This window comes from Astyanax mexicanus, chromosome 19, assembly GCF_023375975.1.
Source record: "Astyanax mexicanus isolate ESR-SI-001 chromosome 19, AstMex3_surface, whole genome shotgun sequence".
Lineage (NCBI taxonomy): Eukaryota > Metazoa > Chordata > Actinopteri > Characiformes > Acestrorhamphidae > Astyanax > Astyanax mexicanus.
In genome coordinates, this window is record NC_064426.1 from 26,279,140 (window position 1) to 26,304,105 (window position 24,966).

Consider the following 24,966-nt stretch of genomic DNA (forward strand, 5'->3'; position numbering starts at 1 on the left):
CTTTATGTAGTTGCCTGCATTCAGGGAGGGGAATGATCTTTTGATTAAATATAATTTTATAAAAATAAATAAAGTGTTATTGCAATTTAAATTAAACAGACATATAATGTAAAGGGTCTTACATATTTTTTAGTTTATATATTTGTCCCCTTTTTAAAATTAATTTAAAAGCTGTACCCACCTGGCAAGATGTTAACATCCTAGTGTCTGTCCACAAGGCTCTGAGCCTGCTAGTGATTTTGTCCATAACTCCCTTATTCTGTCACTTCTGAGTAAAAATAGAAACCTTTAAGTGTAACAGAAAGTGATTTGATTTATATCGTGATACATATCGATATCGGCTGATATGAAAAACTGGTAACTATATCGTAATAAGATTTTTTTCCATATCGCCCAGCCCTAATACTCTATATGTATATGTATATTTATATGTATATGTATATATATATTATATACACACCCAGGATGAACAGCATCTCCACAGCTATGTCGCTAACGATGGTACTCCTGGAGGTGGAGTCACACTCCGGCTCATCATGGTTACTGTCGTCAGGGGACGAGAAGCACACGTTGTATGGGACGGTGACGGCCACGTAGAACGTTGCGAGGAGGATTAGCCAGTCCCACAATGCTTTGCACACGCTGTAGTGGAGCAGGATGAAGCGGGACTTCTGGACTGAAGCCACTTTATACTCCGGCAGTGTGGGCTTCGAGAAAACATTCTGACATAAGAAAAAGGACAAATTTCTATTACTGACTGTCTGATTCATCTTCTCAGTTACACTGTAAACCCAGATAAGATTTTAGTTAGAAAATTGAGGAAACCGGTTGCCTTAAAAAAGTTAAGTAATGGGTAATGAAAACTTAAGTCAGCATAACTTAGAACATCAAGTTATTACAACTAAAGGGGAAGTTGATTTATTTGTAAGGTAGCCCAGGGGGAATCACTACACACTGATGGTGTCTGTCAGAAACTGTTTGACACGCCCAATATGCAAATAGATTGTGACAGAAGCCAATGGAAAAGAAGCAGCCAATGGCAACAGACTAAACTGGGTTATAATAAGTTGGTTCAACTCAAAGATCTCAGTTTGAATAGTACAGTATACGTGCTCACAAATGTTCAACTAACTCAAAATAGTATTGTTTAGAAATGTCCAATTTTATGTAAAACAGACTTAAATAATTGGAGTTCAAACAACGTATGAGTTTACAGTGTAGCCTACACACAAATAACTAAGGTTAATTACTGCATTAAGGACAGATTCCGCTTCATACAGGCATATTAAATGTGATTAAACTGCCTTATCTTTAAAATAAGCAGCAATGAAAGGCCTTTATATGTAGAAAAGACTTGACTATTTGAAAGTTTAAAGCTGCTTCCTTTAGTAAAGATGTTATAATGTCTGCAGATGAACATGATTAAAGCAGATACAGCAACAGATTCTCAGACAACCACTATTGACATTTTCATTTTTACTCTCGAAACATCAAAGGTCAACTTTCTGTACTATTTTAAACACGGCATAGCAAACTGATTCAATCAGCGAAGGCTAGAAAAGGCTTTTTAAGGTAGCACAAAGGAACATAGCTAAACTAGAACTAGATGATAGACATTTAAGACCAAAGTGAACGGGTACGTCTGGCCCCCTCAGCCGGTGCTTCCTGCCAATTAAGGCAGTGGGCGAGACGACACACAGCCTCTAAGTTCACAATAGGCGGAGAATCGCACACCCCCATATGTTTCATTAAATGTGAGAACATGCAGGTCTAATAATAAGCATGCTGTCATGGTAACCTACATTTGCCAGCTTCCCTTTTCTCCGATTGGTAAACTGACTGGTCAGGTGGTACAGGACGCTCCGCCCACGCTCACGTGCCCGGCTCAGATGCGAGCGGCTGGACTTCCTGTTCTGGGTGCCATCTTCTGGCACAGCGACAACAAAAGAACAACATAATTGGAGTTAGATTGACTTGAGTTTTCAGCTAATCACAGTCTTTAACACAAAAGTGGCAATAAGTGCTATTTTTCTCTTGAGAAGAAACTTTTTTAAAGAAAGGAAAAGGTGATTTTCCAATAGCATCATTTTAAAAGATTCTTTGAGAATACCTTAGAAGAACCTGTCTGAAGAACCCTCGATTCAAAGGTTTCTTTAGCCAAGGAATAGTGGTCTTCCTATAGCAATATCTAAGAAGAATCTGCCTGAAGAATCTTTGATTCAAATGTTTCTTTTGGCAAAAATAGTGATCCAGTAGCAAGATCTTAAAATAATCTGTCTGACATTGATTTAAAAGTTACTTTAGACAAGGAATAGTGGTCCTCCTATAGCAAGATCTGAGAAGAACCTGGTTAAAGAACCATTGGTTCAAAGGTTCCTCTAGCCAAGGAATAGTGGTCATCCTATAGCAGTATCTTATAAAAAACCTGTCTGAAGAACCTTTGATTCAAAGGTTCCTTTAGGCAAGGAATAGTGGTCAAACTATAGCAATATCTTAGAAAAAATCTGTCTGAGGAACCCTTTATTCAAAGGTTCCTTTAGAGAAGGAATACTCGTCCTCCTATAGCAAGATCTTGGAAGAAGAACCTGGCTAAAGAACCCTTGATTCAAAGATTCCTCTAGGCAAGGTATAGTGGGCCTCCTATATCAAGATCTTAGAAGAACCTGGCTAAAGATCTCTCGGTTCAAAGGATCCTTTAGTCAAGGTATAGTGGGCCTTCTGTAGCAATATCTTAGAAGAACCTTGCTAAAGAAACCTTCATTCAAAGGTTCCTTTAGGCAAGGAACGGTGGTCCTTCTATAGCAATGTCTTAAAAGAACCTGTCTGAAGTACCCTCGATTCAAAGGTGCATTTAGGCAAGGAATAGTGGTCATTCTTTAGCAATATCTTAGAAGAACCTGTCTGAAGAACCCTCGATTCAAAGGTTACTTTAGGCAAGGAATACTGGTCCTCCTATATCAATGTCTTAGAAGAACCTTTCTAAAGAACCCTCGATTCAAAGGTACCTTCAGGCAAGGAATGGTGGTCCTTCTATAGCAATGTCTTAGAAGAACCTTGCTAAAGAAACCTTCATTCAAAGGTTCCTTTAGGCAAGGAATGGTGGTCCTTCTATAGCAATGTCTTAGAAGAACCTGTCTGAAGTACCCTCAATTCAAAGGTGCATTTAGGCAAGGAATAGTGGTCATTCTTTAGCAATATCTTAGAAGAACCTGTCTGAAGAACCCTCGATTCAAAGGTTACTTTAGGCAAGGAATACTGGTCCTCCTATATCAATGTCTTAGAAGAACCTTTCTAAAGAACCCTCGATTCAAAGGTACCTTCAGGCAAGGAATGGTGGTCCTTCTATAGCAATGTCTTAGAAGAACCTGTCTGAAGTACCCTCGATTCAAAGGTGCATTTAGGCAAGGAATAGTGGGCATTCTTTAGCAATATCTTAGAAGAACCTGTCTGAAGAAACACTTGATTCAAAGATTCTTTTAGGCACAAAATAGTTGTCCTCCTATAGCAATTTCTTAGGAGAACCTGTCTGAAGAACCCCCGATTCAAAGATTCATTTAGCCAAGGAATAGTGGTCATCCTATAGCAGTACCTTAGAAGAAGCTGTCTGAAGAACTCTTGATTCAAAGGTTCCTTTAATCAAGGTATAGTGGTCATCCTATAGCAGTATCTTAGAAGAACCTGTCTGAAAAACCCTCGATTCAAAGGTTCCCTTAGTCAAGGAATAGTGGTCAAGCTATAACAATATATTAGAAAAAATCTGCATGAGGAGCCCTCAATTCAAAGGTTTCTTTAGGAAAGGGAAATTGGTCATCCTGTAGCAATATCTTAGAAAAATCCCTTTATTCAAAAGTTCTTTTAGGCAAAGAATCCTGTGGCAATATCCTAAAATAATCTGTGTAAAGAAACCTTGATTCAAAGGTTCCTTTAGGCAGAGAATAGTGGTCCTCCTTTAGCAAGATCTTAGAAGAACCTGTCTGAAAAACCCTTAATTCAAACCTTTGATTCAAAGGCAATATCATAGAAGAATCGCTTCTTGTTCCCTGAAGAACTTAACCAAAGCAGACCATCAAGTAAAAGGTCATCTAAATAAAGAATAGTGTTCCTCATATACAATTGCTATGAATGGTTTGTGGAATTTCATAGAAGAAAGACACTAAGTTTCCTTGAAGATTCTGACTAAAGAACTGTCAATTCAAAGGCCCTTTGGGAAAGCCAATGTGGTCCTTCTTTGGCAATATCTTAGAAGAACTTGACTGAAGAACCCCTGACTCAAAGGTTCCTTTACGGAATAAACAGCATCATATATGTAAAGTGTTTTGAAGCATTATCATAGAAGAACCAAATCTGATTCTCTGAAGACCTTGACTGAATAACGAAAACCTTATCTAGATATGGAAAAATGTTCCTCTTTTACCATTCTTATGGAAGCAGAATTGCTATGAAAAAGGAAAAGGGGTCATCGTATTGCTTGGCTATAAAATAAAATAAGCCCTTTTGATTATCTAAAGAACCTAACTAAATAAAACATCAATTTAAATGCCCTTTAGGCAAACAAAGGTGATCCACTTATAGCATCACTAGAAAAAGGTTCTTTGCAGCAATTTAATAAAACACCCATATTTGTCTTCTTCTGAAGAACTTGGCGGAAGAACTATCAATTGAAGGGTACCCTATGAGGGAAAGGTGGTCCTCCAATAGCTTTGCTCTAAAAGGTTCAAAGGAAAAGATGAAGAACAATCAGTCAACATTCCTTGTGGAAGCATAAGTGGTCTGTCTAAATGACTGCTATAAAGGTCATTTGAAGCAATTTCATCAACAACCACTGAAGAGCCATCAGATCCAGAACCCTTTAGAAAAGCAGTAGCGGTCCTCCTATAGCTATAGAGTTTACCCTCCCCCTAATCTCACACACCTGTTCTAGGTAATTAAGGCTTTCAGTGATATGAGTACATTCTAAAAATCAAGGGTGGTGGATCTCCATGTCTAGAAGTAAGAACATTCGTCAATTTCACAAACGTTTAGGGAAACAAAACTAAAACATTGATCAAGAGTTATTTTAATTGTATTGAAGAACCACTTTGTCAGGTTCTCATGTCAATGGTTATGTAGGGAAAAGACAAAAAGCTTCTGATTCCTTGAAAAACATGACTAAAGAGAACCAAGAATTCAAAGGTTCTTCAGAAAAGCAAAAGTTGTTGTACTGTATATCAATAGCATTGCTTTAAAAACATAAGATATTAAAAAGATTCTCTCAAGCAACACAATAGAAGAACCCCTTCGGCTTACCTAAAGAACCTTTGACATGATGGTTCTTTACTTTTTGTATGTTTTATAGGGAATTATACAGGTCCTTCTAAAAAAAATTGCATATTGTGATAAAGTTCATAAAGTTCTTTTCCTAAATGAAATGATACAAATTAAACTTTCATATATTTTAGATTCATTGCACACCAACTGAAATATTTCAGGTCTTTTATTGTTTTAATACTGATGATTTTGGCATACCCAAAATTCCCATCTCACAAAATTAGCATATCATGAAAAGGTTCTCTAAAGGAGCTATTAACCTAATCATCTGAATCAACAAATTAACTCTAAACACCTGCAAAAGATTCCTGAGGCTTTTAAAAACTCCCAGCCTGGTTCATTACTCAAAACTGCAATCATGGGTAAGACTGCCGACCTGACTGCTGTCCAGAAGGCCATCATTGACACCCTCAAGCAAGAGGGTAAGACACAGAAATAAATTTCTGAAGAATTATCAAAATCATTAATATTAAAACAATAAAAAGGCTTGAAATACTTCAGTTGTGTGTAATGAATCTAAAATATATGAAAGTCTAATGTTTATCAGTACATTACAGAAAATAATGAACTTTATCACAATATGCTAATTTTTTGAGAAGGACCTGTATATCATTCCTCTATGATACTGCTTTAAATAATGTTTTTTTACAGCACTGCTATAAGAGGACCACCTCTGAATCCCCAAAGAACTTGACTTAAAACCATTAATTGAAAGATCCTTTACAATTAAAAAATAGCATTACTGATAAAAGTTTCTTTGAAGCAATTTTTTAGAAGAACTACTATGATTTCCTAACTGAACAACTCAATCAATTTAAAGGTTCTTTAAGTGTAGTCCTCATATATAGTATTGCTATGAATAGGTTCTTTAAAGGAGTTTTATCAAATGACCTCTTCCGAAGAACTAAGTCTGACTAAAAAGTTCAAATAAACTTTACAGAAGCTGAAGTGCTCCTGAGTAAGCATTGCTAGAAAACTGCTAGACATTTTTTCGATGTTCTGGTTCTGACTGCCTAAAGAACATCACTGTAGAACCATCAATTCAATTTTCCTTCAAGCAAAATAAAGTTGGCAATTACAGAACAATTTCCCTAGAGAACCTGACTAAACAATTCTTAAGTTAAAGATCCTCTAGATCAGTGATTCTCAACTGGTGGATCGGGACATAAATATGGGTCACGGACATGTTCTGGGCGGGTACGGACATCTTGTAAAAAATAAATACAAAAAAAATAATGCTCATAATTTTGTGGCCTTATTTATTTTGCGCAGTTTTTATATTCAATTTTATTGTAGTAACTTTTATACATGTAGTTGTCATATTCCTTCTTAGTTTCTCAAAAAATGCTCTTAAATTCACTAAACATACATATGTATGTTTAAATGGGGTTTTGAAGGCTATTTTTAAAAAATACGTTTGAGTGGTTTGTATTCTATAAAAGTGGGTCACGACTTGAGAAAATGAGAAAATGTGGGACCCAGGCTGAGACCAATTAATACCCCTGCTCTAGAGAAGCAAACATGGCCCTCTTTAAAGGGTTGTTTAAAGCAAAATCACAGATGTTTTTCTACCAAAGCAAATGCTTTAGGAACGCTAAAGGAACCACTTTCAATTTCCTAAAAAAACATGATTAAAAAACAATTCAACTGCCTATTAAGGAAGTAAAATAGCCATCCTATAGCACTGCTATAAAAGGACACTTAAGAGCAGTAACATGGAGCACCCACTTGTCAATGCCTAAAGAACCTGACTGAAGAGAACCATCCGTTTAGAAATAATGGTCCTCCTACAGCAGGGGTGTCCAAACTTTTTTTGTTGGGGGCCAGAAGAAAAAATATATTTGAAGTCACGGGCCACACTCTGTAATAAAACAAATAATGAAATATACCACTTTAAATAATACTTTTAACTGATTATTTCATTTACACACCATTTTACTTGACTTACTATCTTTATCTTTGACAGTGTTGTGTAAACTAAGATTTTTTAAATTGATGTTTAATTTCATGATATCTCTTATTAAACTCCTTAATTACGGCAACTTTTAGACTCTTTGGCCCGTTTTTCTGCGCTAGAAATGCGCCCCCTCTCCGCTTTTAGACTCTTTGGCCTGTATTTCTGCCCTACAAATGCGCACCCTCTCCGCTTTTAGACTCTTTGGCCTGTTTTTTGCACTAGAAATGCGCACTCTCTCCGTGTTTAGACTCTTTGGGTCGTTTTTCTGCCCTAGAAATGCACACTCTCTCCGCTTTTAGACTCTTTGGCCCGTTTTTCTGAGCTAGAAATGCGCACCCTCTCCGCGTTTAGACTCTTTGGCCCGTTTCTGACACCTAGCGTTCAAACTTTGAATCTCACATTATAAAAACCTGCTTAACAGCGGGCCAACGTTCATTCTATTTCTATAATACCTCGCGGGCCGCTCCAAAAAAGGAAACGGGCCGTAGTTTGGACACCCCTGTCCTACAGCATTATAGCAATGTATGAATAGAAGGACTTTTGATTCCCTAAGAACCTGCCTGAAGAACTTTCAGTGGTCTTCCTATAGCATATAGCTTTAGAAAGATTTTTTTTCTTTAAAGCAATATTATATAAGAACCACTTGTACAGTAGAAGTACCCAAGAACCCAACTACAAAGAAGAACCTTATGGAAACGTAAGCATCTGCATATAAAACGAATACTGTATACATGGCAAAAAGAAAGTGCATGTAATACTTTATGTCTCAGTCAGATTCTTTTAGGTGATGTCTTACCGTGACTCTTGGAGCAGTGGTGCGTCTTGCCGTAGGAGTCGGTGATGTCTTTAAAGGAGAAGAGGAAAAGCACCACCTCTCCTTTCTCATTCTTTATGGGGACGATGTCCAGCAGACACCAAAATGGGGTTCCTGAGGTCCGAGATAAGAGTCACCAGATTAGATTTCCTACTGCAGCCCATAAAAGAAAAGCCTCACGAGTCACACTAATGGTGTTTAATGGTGTGACTTTGACCTCAACTGGATTGGCCTTAGTCTGCTCTGCTCTCTAATGCACTGCACGCTTTCCTCCATCCAGCACACCTGAGACTAGAGCAGACCAGACCCCGACACAAGAAGCAATGGCTAATGTATTTTATAAATGGATGTCTGTATCGGTGTATTAGATGATACACTCATGTACACCTGCTAATGGCAGGTGTTAGATAGAGGACTATAAAGCTCCAAGCACTATGCATTCAGGATGAATTAAAGCATTGGGGGTGAGGTGCATAATGAAATACTTCATTATCTAAATTAATTAAGAAATTTTGCCAATACTTTATCCATACTTTCTGGAGTCTACTTTTCACACAATTGGCCTAAGCTTTTGTCCTTAATGGTATTTTTCCCCTTACATTACTTTACATGTACTTTAAGTTGTTTTAAAAGCAGTACTTTTAGACATTGACTTGAGTTGATACTTTAACTTTTACTAACGTATTTGAAACACTAGTACCTATACTTCTACCTGAGTAATACATTTAAATGGTTCTGATAAAATCCTCAGAACTATGCTCCGAAATTTAGCCAAAATTTTCCCTGCAGAGTTGAGACTGCAACAAAACTCTTTTTAAATCAGATCATTCCATGTGATGGAGGAGCCATGGACTAAACATCTTACAGAAACAATATGTAGCTTGAATTTTAGCTGAAGCTCATTTACAAATGTTTTTAGGCTCAACTTAAAATGTATTGTTGAGTATATTGAGAAGCAAAACTGAAAAAAAAAAGTGAGTCAGTGGAATTTATTAATAACTAAGCTAATTTGAGTTAAAAAGTCTCAAAACATGCCCTGCTAAAAGATTATTTATCCTATAGAATCTATAGTTCTTGTTGTCATTCTTCTAAAGTTGTTAATATTGAATTAAATTAAAAGTAACATATTTTGTCTCTCCCACACTCAACTCTACCTGCAATTTCCAGTCACAGGACTACACTACCCAGAATGCACCACTCTGTGATACTTCAGGAAGTTCTGATCGCCTGAGTACTAACACCTGGTGAGTTGGGTATAAAAGACTGCTCTTTGCCAGCCCTGTTTTGCTGCCCTTCCTTGTTTATTCGACCTTGGTATGTGTTTTCCTGTATGATCCAGTTTACCGTTTTTGACCCTGCTTTTCTGACTACTCTTTGTACTGCCCTTTTATTTATTAAAGTTTGTATTTTACATCTGCGTTTGCTTGAGCTCTGCTTTTTCCTTATTGAATTATCTTTTTTTATTAATGTTATTTTCCATTTTATAACAAAAGTAGGTTGGATAATATCATCAGATTTTTAGGATAATAGAAACAAAAATAAGCTAATTTGCCAGAACATAAAAAAGAACGTTTTTCTCCTCATAAAGTTGAGAGCATCTTGCTTTCCAAAACAGAATCGAGAAACCTACTGTTACAGATTTTACACAAATTCATTTTTAAACAAGGTCACTGAATCTGACCCACCGTTCTTCTTGTAGTAGCGGACCTCGGCCTGGTACTCTCTCTGACCTTCCAGGGTTTTCTGCACCTGCTGGGTTACTCTCTCGCTCGTCTCTGGCCCGTGCAGGAAGTGACACGTGCACGTTTTCTTCATGACCTCGGTTCTGGCGAAGCTGGTCAGCTCGCAGAATCCGTCAGAGCAGTAAACGATGGGGTAACCGCGGGATCCCTGAGCATTTCCCAGCAGAAAGTTGCTGTCTGTATTTAAACAAAACGGAGAAAGAAAGAGAAAAGACTTGTTTCACAATTCTGGACATAAATCAAAAGAACCAAAAACTACAAGAAATGGAAAAATACAGAAAATGCTACACTCTTAAACAAGAAGATGCTACAGATGGTTCTTTTTAACACTTTGAACAAAAAGGTCTTAAACAAACCAGAATATGTTTTATATTTTAGATTCTTCAAAGTAGCACCTCATGCTTAGATAGCAAAGCTTTGCAGATTTTCTCATTTTCTTAGTCAACTATGAGGTAGAGTCACCTGGAATGATCAGCTTTCAGTTAACAGCTGTGCTGAACTTGTCAAGTGTTAATTACTTGAATTTCTTGCTTCTTATTGTGTTTGAGAGCATCAGTGGTAAAATTGTGAAGAGGTAGAGATTAAATACAGTGAATAGCACTATCTGAGTAATTTTCTAATCCATATTATGGCAAGAACTGTTCAACTACGCTTCCTCTTGCTCCACAGTTAATCCTGTTGGATGTCGTTCGTTCTTCTTGGTGGTATGCTGACATTACACTGGATCCCGTGGCTCTTGATACATCACAAAGACTTGCTGTCTTGGTCACAGATGCGCCAGCAAGACGTGCACCAACAATTTGTCCTCTTTTGAACTCTGGTGTGTCACCCATAATGTTGTGTGCATTGCAATATTTTGAGCAAAACTGTGCTCTTACCCTGCTAATTGAACCTTCACACTCTGCTCTTACTGGTGCAATGTGCAATTAATGAAGATTGGCCACCAGGCTGCTCCAATTTAGACATAAAACCTCTCACACATTGTCCAACCTCTGTATAAAAAAAACACCCTGAATCAATAATAGGATACTGTCTGCACTTTTCTGACCAACATAGAATTTATTGGATTACATCATCCCTTGTCTGGAACTGCTCTGATTGGTTCGAGGGTTCACAGCATATTGATTACAGGCTGATTTGCATACTGTAGCTTCTGTGATATCAGAATTGCAAAAGCCAGTATCACAGTACTGAGGAACAGGCTGTGTGTCGTGCAGGTCGTTATGAAAGTGTACATCAGCTGAACTTCATCAGCTTTTATATCTCATTAATAGATCACCCATGAATCACTTTGTCTCCGGAGAACGATGCGCAAACTCACAACCCTGCCCACGTCCGGAAGCCTGGAGACACACAGGGGCTTTGTTTAACCGATCGTTCCACAGCGAGGGAAGAAAAGAACAGAGCTGCTGCAGAACAACAACACCACTAAATTACACTGATCTCAAACTGCAGTTTAAATACACAACAATACACTTCTTAAAAACAGACAAAATACAAACATTCTACATCAAAAACTCTTCCTCTTCCTACATTTACATTCTTGTACCCATCTCTCCTTCTTTCCTTTCTTTTCTTTCTTCTCTCCTTCTTTCTCTTACCCTTTCCCTTACTCTTTCTCTTTCTCATAATTAGCTTTCAATCCCTTTCTCCTCTCCTTCTTTCCTCTTTCTCCTCTCCTTCTTTCCTCTTTCTCCTCTCCTTCTTTACTCTTTCTCCTCTCTTTCTTTCCTCTTTCTCCTCTCCTTCTTTCCTCTTTCTCCTCTCCTTCTTTACTCTTTCTCCTCTCCTTCTTTCCTCTTTCTCCTCTCCTTCTTTACTCTTTCTCCTCTCTTTCTTTCCTCTTTCTCCTCTCCTTCTTTCCTCTTTCTCCTCTCCTTCTTCACTCTTTCTCCTCTCCTTCTTTACTCTTTCTCCTCTCCTTCTTTCCTCTTTCTCCTCTCCTTCTTTCCTCTTTCTCCTCTCGTTCTTTACTCTTTCTCCTCTCCTTCTTTCCTCTTTCTCCTCTCCTTCTTTACTCTTTCTCCTCTCCTTCTTTCCTCTTTCTGTGTCTTTTCTCATTTTAATCTTTCTCTTTATCACCTTCTGCTTCTTCTCTTATCTTTTTACTCTCCTTTCCTCTCTCTCCTTTTTCTCCTCTCATTCTCTCTCTCTCCTTTTTGTCTCCCCTTTGCCCATTTTTTATATCTTTCAGTTCCTGGCCTTCTCCTTCTATCCTCTTTCTCTGCCCCTTTCTTAGTTTTGTCTTTCTTTTTGTCATGCCCTCTGATTCTCTCCTTTTCACTTCATTCTTTCATCTAGTCTTTCTCTTACCTTTTCCTCTTTCTCTTTCCCATATTTCTCTTTCTCACCCTCTCCTTCTCCTCTCTTTCTTCTCTGCTTTTCTCTCTCCTTTTGTTCTGTCCCTTTCTCATTTTTATCTTTCTCTTTCACTTCCTTCTTTCCTCCTTCTCCTCTCATTACCTCTCTCTCTCCTTTTTTCTGTCTCTTTCTCATTTTTCTCTTTCTCTACCTTCCCTTCTCTCCTCTTTTTCCTTTCCTCTTTTTCTCTGTCCTTTGCTATTTTTCATATCTTTCACTTTCTCACCCTCTGCTTCTGTCCTATTTCTCTACCTCCCTTCTCTCCTCTTTCTCCTCTATCTCTTTATTGATTTCTAATTCTTCCCCTTCTTCTTTATCTCATTATTGCCCTCTCACATTCTGGTTTTCTTCTCTCATTATCTCTTTCCCCTTTCTGTCCTTTTCTCATTTATATCTTTATCTTTCTCACCCTCCCTTCTCCTCTCTTCCTCCTCTCTTTCTTGCCTTGTCTTTTTTTCTCTCTTTTTTCTCACCCTCTCATTCTCTAATCTTTTTCTTTCTTGCTCTATATTTCTCTTTTTTTCTGTCTTTGTCTTTCTCTTTGTTCTCTTTCTCATTCTTGCCCCTTTCTTTTTGCCCTCTCCTTCTTTCATTTGTTTTATTTTTCTCTCCTATTTCTCCTTCTCTTCTCTTTCTAGCTTTTCCTTCTTTTATTTTATTTTCTCAGCATATTTTTCCCCTCTTTTGCTTTACTTTTCTTTACTTCTCTCTTTCTCTCTCTTGCCTTCCTTCTCCCTCCCCTTTCCTCTTCTCTTTATATCCTCTTGATTTCTCTCTCCTTCTCTCTTTAATTTTCTCACCCACGTTTCCTCCTTCTCATCTCTCTCGCTTCATCTTACCCTCTTACCCCTCCTTCGATCCATTTTCTCTTTTTTTCTCTTGGGTCTATTTTTCCCTCTCTCAGCCATTCTCAGTCTCTCTCTCTCTCTCTCTCTCTCTCTCTCTCTCTCTCTACAGTACCAGATAGTCAGTGTTGGATCAGTGTATTTGATCTTTAAACAGAATGGGGGAAATAAAAAGAAAACTCTGATGTTTTTGATCAGTTTTTGCTCTTATAGAAATATTTAAAAATTCTGGCCTTCAAATACTGCACACATCCAACATAACTAGCCACACTGGTCTGGTCTGGTAGGATGCATGTGTGTGCCATGTGACGAGAGTGTGCCAGACCAGAACCGCTGTCTGTGTGTGTGAGTGTGAGTGTGAGTGTGTGTGTGTGTGTTCATGTACGCTTTGAAGCAGAGACCACCTTTGGTCGGAGGATCAGACAGAAGAGATGGAGCTAGGGAGGATGGGGGGAGGAGAGGGAACAGAAAGGGAAAGCGGGAGTGAAAGCAGAGAGATAGAGAGTGAAAAGATTTCATTGCCACTAAAAGCTTTAGCTTCTCATCAGGAGCTGAGATATCAACATAGATACAACACAGACTCTTTCTTTTCCAGCCTGCATTCTCCACCATATCTTCAGATGCTCTCTATCTCTTATTCGGTCAGACATATAACTTCAATATTATTACTTCAATATTTTCAACATTAGAAAGACAAATAATCTAATGTTAGGCTGATGTTGAATATTAACTGTGCCTAAACCTTGATTTATTAACATTGCTTTATCATTGATTTATCAGTTTTAATGGAAATTCACAGTCCAACATCTGTCAAAAACACACAAAAAATGTTTTACTTGAAATTCAGAGTCCAATATCTGTCAAAAACATACACACAAAAAAAGATTTTTAATGGAAATTCTGAGTCAAATATCTGTCAAAAACACACACAAAAATGTTTTTTTTTTTAATTGAAGTTCAGAGTCCAATATCTGTCAAAAACGCACACAGAAAAATATATTTTAAATTGAAATTCAGAGTGAGAAAAATATATTTTAAATTCAAATTCACAGTCCAATATCTGTCAAAAACACAAACAAACAAATATATTTTTATTTGAAATTTAGAGTCCAATATCTGTCAAAATCACACAAAAAATGTTTTTACTTGAAATTAAGAGTCCAATATCTGTTAAAAACACACACAGAAAAATATATTATAAATTGAAATTCAGAGTCCAATATCTGTCAAAAAATCACAGAAAAAAACATATTTCTAATTAAAATTAGGAGTCCAATATCTTTCAAAATCACACAAAAAATATTTTATTTAAATTCAGAGTCCAATCAAAAAACAGATATGGATATGAAATTAATTTATAATTGATAGTTTTATTTCTATTTTTCTACCAAATTTAATGAGCTGTATACTCCCTATCACTAGCAATGCCACAACACCAGGAGGGTGAAGACCAGCACATGCCTCCTCTGATACATGTGAACTTACATCGCCTTTTTTCCACTAATGCTGATGCAGGATTGCCGAGTAGCATCACAGCGAACTCAGAGGAAAACGCAGCGACTCGGTTTCAATACATCGGCTCACAGATGCCTTGTGTTGATCAACATCACCCTTTGGAGTGATGAGGGGGAAAAAACGCCATCTACCCACCCAGAGAGAGAGAGAGCAAGGCCAATTGTGCTCTCTCAGGGCTCTGGCAGCTGATGGCGAGCTGCATGACCAGGATTCGAACCACTGATCAGATATGGAATTTTGATTGTAAATCAAAGTCAAGTGTCTGGACAATTGAACAATTAATTTTGGTTGAAAATTAGAGCAATATAACCATCAGAAACATAGTGAACATTGCATTTACATCAAGCTCTGACACTCAAAGATGGTTCTTAGATTTCTGATGTTCTAGCTAAACCCTTCCACCAACTTGATGCAGACAGCATTAATCCTTTAGTACATCAGACAAAATAACCAAGGCAACTGTGTACCACATCCCCATGGCAACCTCGCTGTGTGTTTAACCTCAGCTTCTCTAGCTTCACCATTACGTAAGGTCCGCTCCGGTGGGGGTGTTTTTTTTTTTTGTTTGTTTTTGAGTTGGATTTGCATATGCATGTGTTTTTACAGGAGCGTTCGCTCTTTGTGTGTGTGTGTAATTGCGTGTGAATGTGTGTAAGTGTGAGAGAACGAGTGAGTGAGTGTTTTAAGAGTATTCCAGCCGCCTCTGGCTCTTTCTCCTAAATATATCAAACTCATTTCATTATTCCAGACCCCCAGCCATGTGCTACCAACCTCCTTTCTCTCACTCTGCACGGAAACGTGTTCCAGTTTGACAGCTCGTGATGAAACACGTTCAGGCTCAGAGTGGCTTCTGTGTGAGTGTGAGTGTGTGTGTGTGAGTGTGTGTGAGGCAGTGTTGTAGCAGGAAATTGTGGGGTCTGACTGCAGACCTGGGGATCAGGGACCTGTGAGAAGTTGGGGACATGTGATACAGAGGAGTGACGCAGAAACAATGAAACGATGTCTCAGATAAATCTGTACTAATACAGGTCTGACATGGTGCCATGGACAGATTGATGTAGTATCTGTAGTATAGAGACAATATTTAATGAGTAGTTCCAGCTATGATCTTATTGGCTGAACAACATTTGTGAAATACTCAATATATACAGTAATTGATTTATATAATTATCTTAGTTAATTGCTGTTAAGTTTGGACACGCCTTCTCCTTTAATGTTTTTATTTTTTTTTCCTACATTGTAAATTAATACTGAAGTCTATATCCAGACTATAAAGGAACACATAAGGAATCATGTGGTAAATTTAAAAGTGTTAAACAAACCAAAAATACTAAATGTGAAGCATTTAGATGTTTTTTATCTAGGGTTCTGTTAACGTGTGGTTTCTGAGGCTGGTAACTCTAATGAACGTATCCTGTACAACAGAGGTAACTCTTGCTCTTCCTTTCCTGGGGTGGTCCTGATGAGTGCCAGTTTTATCAAAACATTTTGACAGTCTTTCCGGCTGCATTTAAGGATTGACTGACCATCATTTCTTAAAGTTTTTTTTATTTTATTTGCTACTTTAGTTAAATAGTTTTTACCATAATATGGATTAGAGCATTACTCAAATAGAGCTATTCACTGTATACCAACTCTACCTCTTCACAACTTTACAACTGATGCTCTCAAACACATTAAGAGAAGCAAGAAGTTCAGGTAATTAGCTCTTGACAAGTTCAGCACAGCTGTTAACTGAAGGCTGCTCTAGGTGACTCTACTTCATAAAGCTGACTGAGAAAATGCTGGGATGTACTTTGAAGAATCTAAAATATATAACATATTCTGGTTTATTTAACACTATTTTGTTTACTAAATGATTCCATGTGTGTTTCTTCATAGTTTGAATGATCTTAGTATTAATCTACAATGCAGAAAAAATGTAATAATAAAAAAAACAATGATTTTAAGGTGTGGCTAAACTTTTCACAGGTACTGTGTATATATAGTCTTAGCCTCCTCTGGACAGTACAGACATCAAACAATACAGAGAGAAAGCAATTAACCTCCGCATCTTATTACAGATCAAACATCTACTCAGATAACCTGCGTTTATTATCATCTACAATGTTCTGAGCCCGAGTCCCTCCATTTATCCATCTGCTCCATTGTTCTGTTCACTGATCCGCTGCCTCGGTAGGTCTGAGAGCATCATTCACTCTATTGTCCCTGTGCACAATAACTCATATTACAGTCTCTCCAGTCCCATCCGCGGCTGAGTCACCTAGACGCTCATATGAGCTGTTCTTCTGTCACCTGCCAATAGTAAATGGCAAAAAAGCTAGTTTCCCCTCCATTTCTGATCAATTACAGTCAGTACCAGTTCCAGAAATTGGATTTGAGTTAGAAAAATAACTGTTCAGGCCTATTTTTGCGTTAATTGGGTCAAACACCACACATGCTAAGGCACATCATATATTGAAGTGTACAGAGAAGGGTTGATTTTGCTGATTTTACTGCTCTGGAAAGAGGTAAAGAAAGTATTTCTGAGACTAGTTATGAATTCTACTACTTAAACCAGTGTACTCAGTGACTTGGATTTTGATAATAATAATGTTAATTCATTATCAGTATGTATTGGTCTATGAAATCTACATTACTGTTTTTCCTCTTTTATATTATATGTAGATTAAGTTTCTCTATATATCCAGAAACAATATACCCATATGAAAACTACAATATGTAATCTTTTTCTATAGGTATTTTCACCCCAAACTTTAAATTACCTTTTTAAATACCTTGTTCTGAAAAAAAGGCTTTTTACATTTTCCAGAAAAAAGAAACAACAACAAACTGTCTACATGCTAAAATTAGACAGGAAACAGTTTTGTTGATATTCTGATTTGCTGAAATTCCTTGTTTGAACAGTTCTAGTCAACAGTTTGGCCACACCATGAATTCAGTGTTTTTTGTTTTTTTAGTAGAAGAGGTAGAGTTGGTATACGGTGAATAGCCCTATTTGAGTAATGCCCATATTATGGCAAGAACTTCTCAACTAAGTAAAGAAAAACTCTAAACTTTGAAAGTATCCCCAAGTGCAGTCACAAAGACCATCATAAATGTTATGATGAAACTGGCTCTCATCAGGACCGCCCCAGGAAAGGAAGAGTTACCTCTGTTGCACAGGATAAGTTCATCAAAGTTAACAGCCTCAGAAACCTGTAGTATTCTTGTTTGTTTTACACTTTTGCTTTTAGTACATGATTCCTTATGTGTCCTTTATTATCTGGACTTCAGTATTTATTTATCATGCAGAAAAAAAGAAATATAGGACAAAATTGAATAAGAAGGTATGTCCAAACTTCATCAAATGTTTTTTTTAAGTGTTTTTGGAAGATATTTGAATTTAAATATAGTTTGTAAAGCCTAATTAAACTATTCTGTTAGCAACATTATGTTCCTGGGCTTCTATATAGTTGGCAACTGCAATACATACAGATCACACTTTTAGTTGTGGAGTGTCACAGAAGTTTAGCAGTTGTGTCATTTTATCTGCATAAACCGGCTTTTGTTGGACAAATCACTTTTTTAGTGCAACTGCAATGTCTGTAAAAACAGAGCCTAATTAAAATTTGACAACTAATAGCTATTTAGAACTTTTATTAGCATTATTTTTATGTTTTTCTACAGTCATATTTAAGCTTTTGCTCATATTTATTCATGGAAATATAGGAATCTAGGAATCTCTGCCAGGCTCAGGTGGAATCACTCTAAAATAATAGTCAAGGCAACTGGATGAAAGTTATTTTTACTTTGTGTGTGTGTGTGTGTGTGTGTGTGATTGCTGCATACCCAAAGTGCCAGTATGACATCCACCAGCATCCAGATTGCACCCCACTGCCTGTCTCACCGACTATCATTAGCTACGGAGGGTATTAAGAGGAGATGTTCCCGGTGTCCAGTTGCTATGGTAATGTGAAAAAGAAAACATATGGCATTGTGCTTCTTTCTGTCGGAAGGTTACCAGGATACAGCAACAGGGGGGTTATTCTAAATAGGAAGCATGAAAATAGAGTTTCATATCAGCCCACGTTCTTTAATGCGCTGGAAGAACGAGGCACGATCCAGAAGGTAGAAGGTCAGACAGCATTTCTTCACCATCAGGAAGAAAAAGTTCTGTCTAAAGTAATCAAAGGGGAGGAGGCACACATACTGCCTGGTGGTGGAGATTAATAAACCTGTAGAAATTTCTTTTCTGGGAACTTTAGCAAGAAGTTCCACTTAACAAGTTTTAAGGGCAGTCAATTTTTCAGGTTCAATCAAAATCAATCTGTTTACTGAGCAAAACAAAAATGAAGCTTAATGAATCCACTGGGCAGATGGGTAAGATAGAAGATCTGTGCCTAAAACATCACGTGCAGTCTTGTTAGTCCCTGTTAATTAGTTTTTACTTCTCTTTATATTTTAGTTCTTTGCACGTGAGGTTTAATTAGATATGCGAAATCACCTGTACAAAATCAAGTGAAAAACAATAAAGTGAAAGTAAAAGCTATAAAATGAAATATATATATATATATATATATATAACAAAAATAAAAAAGTTAAGTCCCCCTTTAGTTGTAACAACTTGATGTTCTAAGTTATGCTACGTTTTCATTACCCATTACTTAACTTTTTTAATGCAACTGGTTTCTTCAAACGTTTTAGGCAAAATCCAACTTATCTGGACTTACTGTGTAGACCAGAGGTATTTAATTAGATTTCAGTATGGTCCAGTCGCCATTTTTAACTTGTGTTAAAAACATGTATATATGTATATATATATATATATATATATATATATATATATATATATATATATATATATATATATATATATATATATATATATATGCATATAAAAATATGTTGTTTGAACTATGATGGAAAAAATATATAATAATAATAAAATGCCTCTCTGGACAGATTTTGTGTACATTCCTCCACCTGTCTCTCTCTCACGCTCGGCATGTCTTTAGTTTCTGCCCGTTCTCGTTTTTCCGCCTCTTAATAAAGGCGGGTTTTCCCGGCTGCGTCCCAATTCACTAGCTGGGGCAGCGGTCTGCACAGATCTGATTGGCAGAGGAGAACGTTTGTTGATCTTACAGCACACGTGATTGGTCTGTGGGTTTACTGCACCGCAGAGAGCATATACCTTACAGATAAGAAAAAGTCTGCCGCTTTAAATGAACGCTGTCAGAATTCAATCCTTCTCTGTAGTTTATTGGTTTGGGTCCGCATTGGACAACGTCTGGGTCCGGACCCGGACCGCGGCCCGCCTATTAGTGACCCCTGGTGTAGACTCTTCAGTCCACATCTGTGTGTAAAGGGAAACATGAGCAGCAGTAGAACATTTCTGTTCATACTGATTGTACTGATTGATGGTCATTACAGTGTGTTCACACTCAAACACCCACCCACACGTTGGTCAAAATATGGGCAGAAAAATCATGTCAATAGGTCAGAGTGAATTAATTCAGAAACCTTGAGGCACCTTGAGCATGTTTGTGAAAGAGTGAAAGAGAGAGAAAAACAGAGAGAGAGAGAGAGAGAGAGAGAGAGAGATGGCAGATGACACCAAGAAACCAAGGCTCTACAACACACACACACACAGACACACACTTATCAAATTTTCACCAATTTTCACACGCCTTATGTTCTTTCATACAGTGTGTCATGACACATCAAGGGTGCAATAAAAAGTGTGTGTGTGAGCAATAGTAAGGTGAGTGTGTGTCTCGGTACATCAGCGTGAGTGTACTTGTCACTGTTGTCTCTCGGTGCAATATCGTGGAGCAGAACTGCCCCGGGGGGACAGAGGACTCATCTATACAGCAGCACAGCAGTGGTCTTCAATTCTGTCTGTCAGGATCATCTCCTACACTGTGCTCTAAACTTGCTTTGATGTCTGTCGACACAAGAGAACCACAGCAGCCAATTTAATCATTTCCAATTCCCACCCACAAGCTGTAACTCCCCCATCACACAGAGCTACCAGTGTGCGGGTGGTGGGTTGTGGGTGGTGGAGGGGGGTCTAACACTGCCTAGCGATGCCTAGTGCCGCCGTTGCACATATGAACTTGACTGAGAGACATCCCACACTTAATCCACAGGGGTTAATAAGATGGCGGCACACCCTTTTCTGCTTTAATAGCTTCAACCAGTTCGGGAAAGACTTTCCACAAGGTTTAGAAGTGTGTCTTTCAAAAGCGCATATAATCCCCCCTCCACCAAACTTACGCACACCACACTTACGCACAATACACACTAAAAAAAAAAGATGAGTAAAATTTACTTAAACAAAGTTTTGCAACTTTCTGCATTTGCTTTTTTTTAAGTAAATTTAATTGCATGTAAATTTAAGTAACTTCAACTCGGTTTCAAGACTTAAATGTTACATAGAATAAATAAGTGAACTGAACTTCCGTTGATCCTTTCTTTTAGTAAACTTTACTTAATTTCTGCATACAATATTACCTAATTACAATTACTTAATTTATACAATATTGTCACGGCCTCGCTATGTTTCCCTTTGTTTTCCCCGTTTCCTTGTGTGTTTCTCCGGTAGTTTTCCGTCACGTGTGTGTAATTTGTAGCTCTGCCCCTCGTTACCTGTCTCCCCAGGTGTTCAGTGTTTTATGTTACTATATATAGTACTCTTTAGTCCATGTTTATCCGTCGGTCTTTGCACCTTCCTACGTTGTCTGTCTCGTCACATCATAGCTATTGTTTTGCCACCTTTCGCTATTGCTCTTCTCTACGTTTCTAGTTCTTTGTTTAGTTTGTATTATTTGTTTATATCGCTTGTTTGTTACTATTCCTTGTTTTTCTACATATTTATGTGTTCATCCTTGTATATATTCCCTAGCCCTGTTTAGTTATTATCTGTTTTTCGTTACTCCCTGTTTGTTTGTTTATGTACATATATATATTCGTTATTCCCTTATTTGTTTATTTGTTTATCTGTTATTTATAAAGTCTGTCTTACCCGCGTATAAGTCCGCCTCCCGTCTCCTCTGCTTCCCTCGTCTGCTCCCCTTTTCGTTACAAATATTATTACATATAATTTTAGTTAAAAAAAACAAAGATTTCTTTTGTAAACAGACCAAAGTCTCACTGTCTTAACTCATGGATGGAATGTAATACATTCTTTTTAGCAAACTAAAAAAAATGTATTACATGCCATCCATGTGTTGAGACAGTAAGACTTGGTCTGTTTACAGTGTAATATGTGTGTTTTAACTAAAAATATTTAAATTTCAGGAATTATAATATATTATGTTTAATAAATTATTTAAGAAACATTGTATAAATTAAGAAATTGTAATTAGGTAATTTTATTGTATGCAGAAATTAAGTAAAGGTTACTAAAAGAAAGGATTGTTTACGCAAAAATAAATTAAGTAAAGTTTAATAAAAGAAAGGATTGACTGAAGTAGGGCTGGGCGATATGGCCCTAAAATAATATCACGATATTTCATGGTATTTTCGCGATAACGATACTCTTGGCGAAATGACAAAACACTGAATTAATTTTTTTAAAGAATACACTACTGCAACAAAATAAGAAATATTTTTTTATTATTACATACAATATGATATTGCACACCCCTAACTGAGATATTAAACAATACAAGAATTTTATCAGATTTGTAACAGAAGTCATTGATCCAGAATGTCATGATATTAATAATAATGCACTCCATATATCTCCATATATCCAGGATTAAAGTAAAATAAATGGTACTAGACAGATATAATCTGTCTCTAGCAGATATATAATAGAAATGGTGTGGGTGATATGGCATGATATTTTACGGTATAATATCGTTCACGATATTTAAACATTTTGACGATATTATCGTGTTAGATATGATATGGCACATAGACTGAAGTTCAGTTCACTTATTTACTCTATGCAACATTTAAGTCTTGAAACCGAGTTGAAGTTACTTAAATTTACATAAAATTAAATTTACTTAAAAAAAGCAAATGCAGAAAGTTGTGAAGGTTTTTTCAGGTAAATTATATGCATAATTTTTTTACAGTGCAGTCAAACAAGTATAATTTTCCTTGCAACTGCTAAACCAAGATGAAATAGCATAATTCATCACTCCAGAAAACACAGTGGCGTGCTTTACACCACTGCATCTGTATCTGATGTATCTAAGGCTTGGATACGGCTGCTCGGCCATGGAAACCATTTCCTTGAAGAGCCTTACGCAGTGTAGAAACACAATGTGTTTTTGTGTATTTTCCTTTCCAGATTTCTTTACTAATTTAGGAAGATCCCAGAAGTTCAGTTTTACTGTATGTGCAAGGGACCCCGCAATGTCAGGCAAACCTTAAGGGTCCATCTCCATGATTTAATGTCAAGATTCTGACTAATAACTTCTATCTGCTCTTGTACTGAGAGTTACTGAAGCTCTGTGTTTGTTCTTGTCTGCTCAGTCAAAAAGACAAACACTGAAAACGAGAAAAGGCTAAATCCAGAAATATATCTCTTATGTAACTCTAAAATAATTAAAACTAAAGTTCAGCCGTCTCACTAATAATACCTGTCTAAAACTGAAGTGTAGAGGCAGGGGACCAGAGACAAAATTACTTTTTTATTGGAAGATACACTTACACCCACTATAGATCTGTAGATAAAGTATACTGTATATAGCTGCTCTTTTCAATAATGCTTAAGAATGTTATAAATTATTTAAAAAAATTTGTAATGATTAATAACATCTTAACTAGTGTCAAGGTGCTTCTATTCCTTCTGCACATGTGTCTCCCAATTCTGGACTCCCTGGATTGCCCACAATGCACCACACACTGACAGCACTCATTCACTCACTCACATGAGTAATCACCAGACACCATCACCTAGTATTGAGTATTGATTTCACCTGTGCACCTCACTATACAGTATATACCCCTGCACTTTCTTCACTCACTTGCCGAGTATTGGATTGGTTCCATCCGTCATTATAATGCGGTTCTCTTAACCGTGTATTGTTTATTCTGTGGGTGACCCATTTGATAACCTCACTATGATTGATTATGCCTTGCCCTCTGATACTTCCCTTGGTGTGTTTGTAACCTTATGCTTTTGTATTTTGGTTTTGACCCTACAATACTATTAATTATTGTACACTTATTGGGAAATTTTACTAAAGATTCTAATTTCAAAAGCCTCAGAACTATTCTGAAATAACGTAATTCACTAAATTAAGCTCTAGTAAATATGCCAGACAAACCAAACTACACAATTTTTATAAATAATTATTAAGCAATTTATACCACTGATATAAATCTAGTTTATTTTTCCAATCTTACACTCATTGTTTTATTTTAATGTAAATATCCATTTTTAAATGTTTACATCTTAAGACAAAAAGTTGTTGTTGTGATTGAGGGCTGTAACCAATAATTGTTGGATGTACAGGGACATTTTTAAAAAATCAGAATATTATTGAAAAGTAACTTTATTTCAGTAATTCAGTTTAAAATGTAAAATTCATATATTATATATAGATGTATTACACACAGAGTGATCTATTTTATGCATTTATGTCTTTTATTGTTGATGATTGTGGCTTACAGCAAATAAAAACCCAAAAATCAGTGTCTCAGAAAATCAGTGTTAGTGGTGCCAAGTCCTGCTGGAAAATGAAATCCGTGGAGCAACACCAGCAGATAGTCATTGATGGTTTGGAGAGCCATGTTATCTGCTGGTGTTGGTCCACTGTGTTATATCAAGTCTAAAATATTACACAGTTACATGAGGGTGTAAACCTCCAATGTAATTGTGGAAATACATTTAAATATTAACTGTACAACTCTCCAGGTTAAACAAAGCACATTAGCAATATTAAAAAATATATACACTACACAATATATAGACTTCCAATGACCAAAGCAGACAGACAGATTTTTACAGAGCACACAAACAAATCTGCAAAAGTTACAAGTTCTCAAAAAAAGCCTGATTTTGTAAGTCTAGGTCTTCTACAAAACATTAAACTGACAGTGCTGCAGAATCCCTGACAAACTGAATCTCCAGCTTCTTCCTCACACGGACTGCAGTCCTATTAGAGCTGAGCTGATTCTCCAGAGCAACAGGTGAGCTCATTATAAACTCTCCGACACAGTCAGAGCAGAATTCAGTCTGACCCCAGAGCCACTGCAAAGAGCAAAACCGCTGGAGCTCGGACACATCGGGTACAGAATCACACGGTTACAATAGATCCTGTCACACATTCAGTTTAGCATTTATCTGAATTTATTTTTTATTCAGAGCAGAATTAAATTACAGCCTGCATTGGAGACCTGGAGCTGGTTCCGCAAAACCAGCTTCTGATTTAGATCAATGTCACGAGTTCCTCATTATCTACAAATCAGCTATTACTGGTGTCA

At 37.0% G+C, this 24,966-nt stretch overlaps 1 protein-coding gene across 2 annotated transcripts in view; it reads right to left on the reverse strand.

The window, feature by feature from the left end:
* kcnh4a (potassium voltage-gated channel, subfamily H (eag-related), member 4a) overlaps window positions 1-24,966 on the reverse strand; it is an 80,369-nt gene that overhangs the window by 41,060 nt on the left and 14,343 nt on the right. Inside the window, exons 2-5 of one of the 2 annotated variants that reach the window (XM_022672582.2) lie at window positions 9,764-9,997; window positions 8,061-8,192; window positions 1,803-1,924; window positions 461-722 (exon numbers count right to left, since the gene is read on the reverse strand). In XM_022672582.2, the coding sequence (XP_022528303.2) occupies window positions 461-722; window positions 1,803-1,924; window positions 8,061-8,192; window positions 9,764-9,997 (750 nt within the window). Of the gene's footprint in view, window positions 1-460; window positions 723-1,802; window positions 1,928-8,060; window positions 8,193-9,763; window positions 9,998-24,966 lie in introns of both variants that reach the window. The other variant, XM_015607607.3, reaches the window with a different exon arrangement.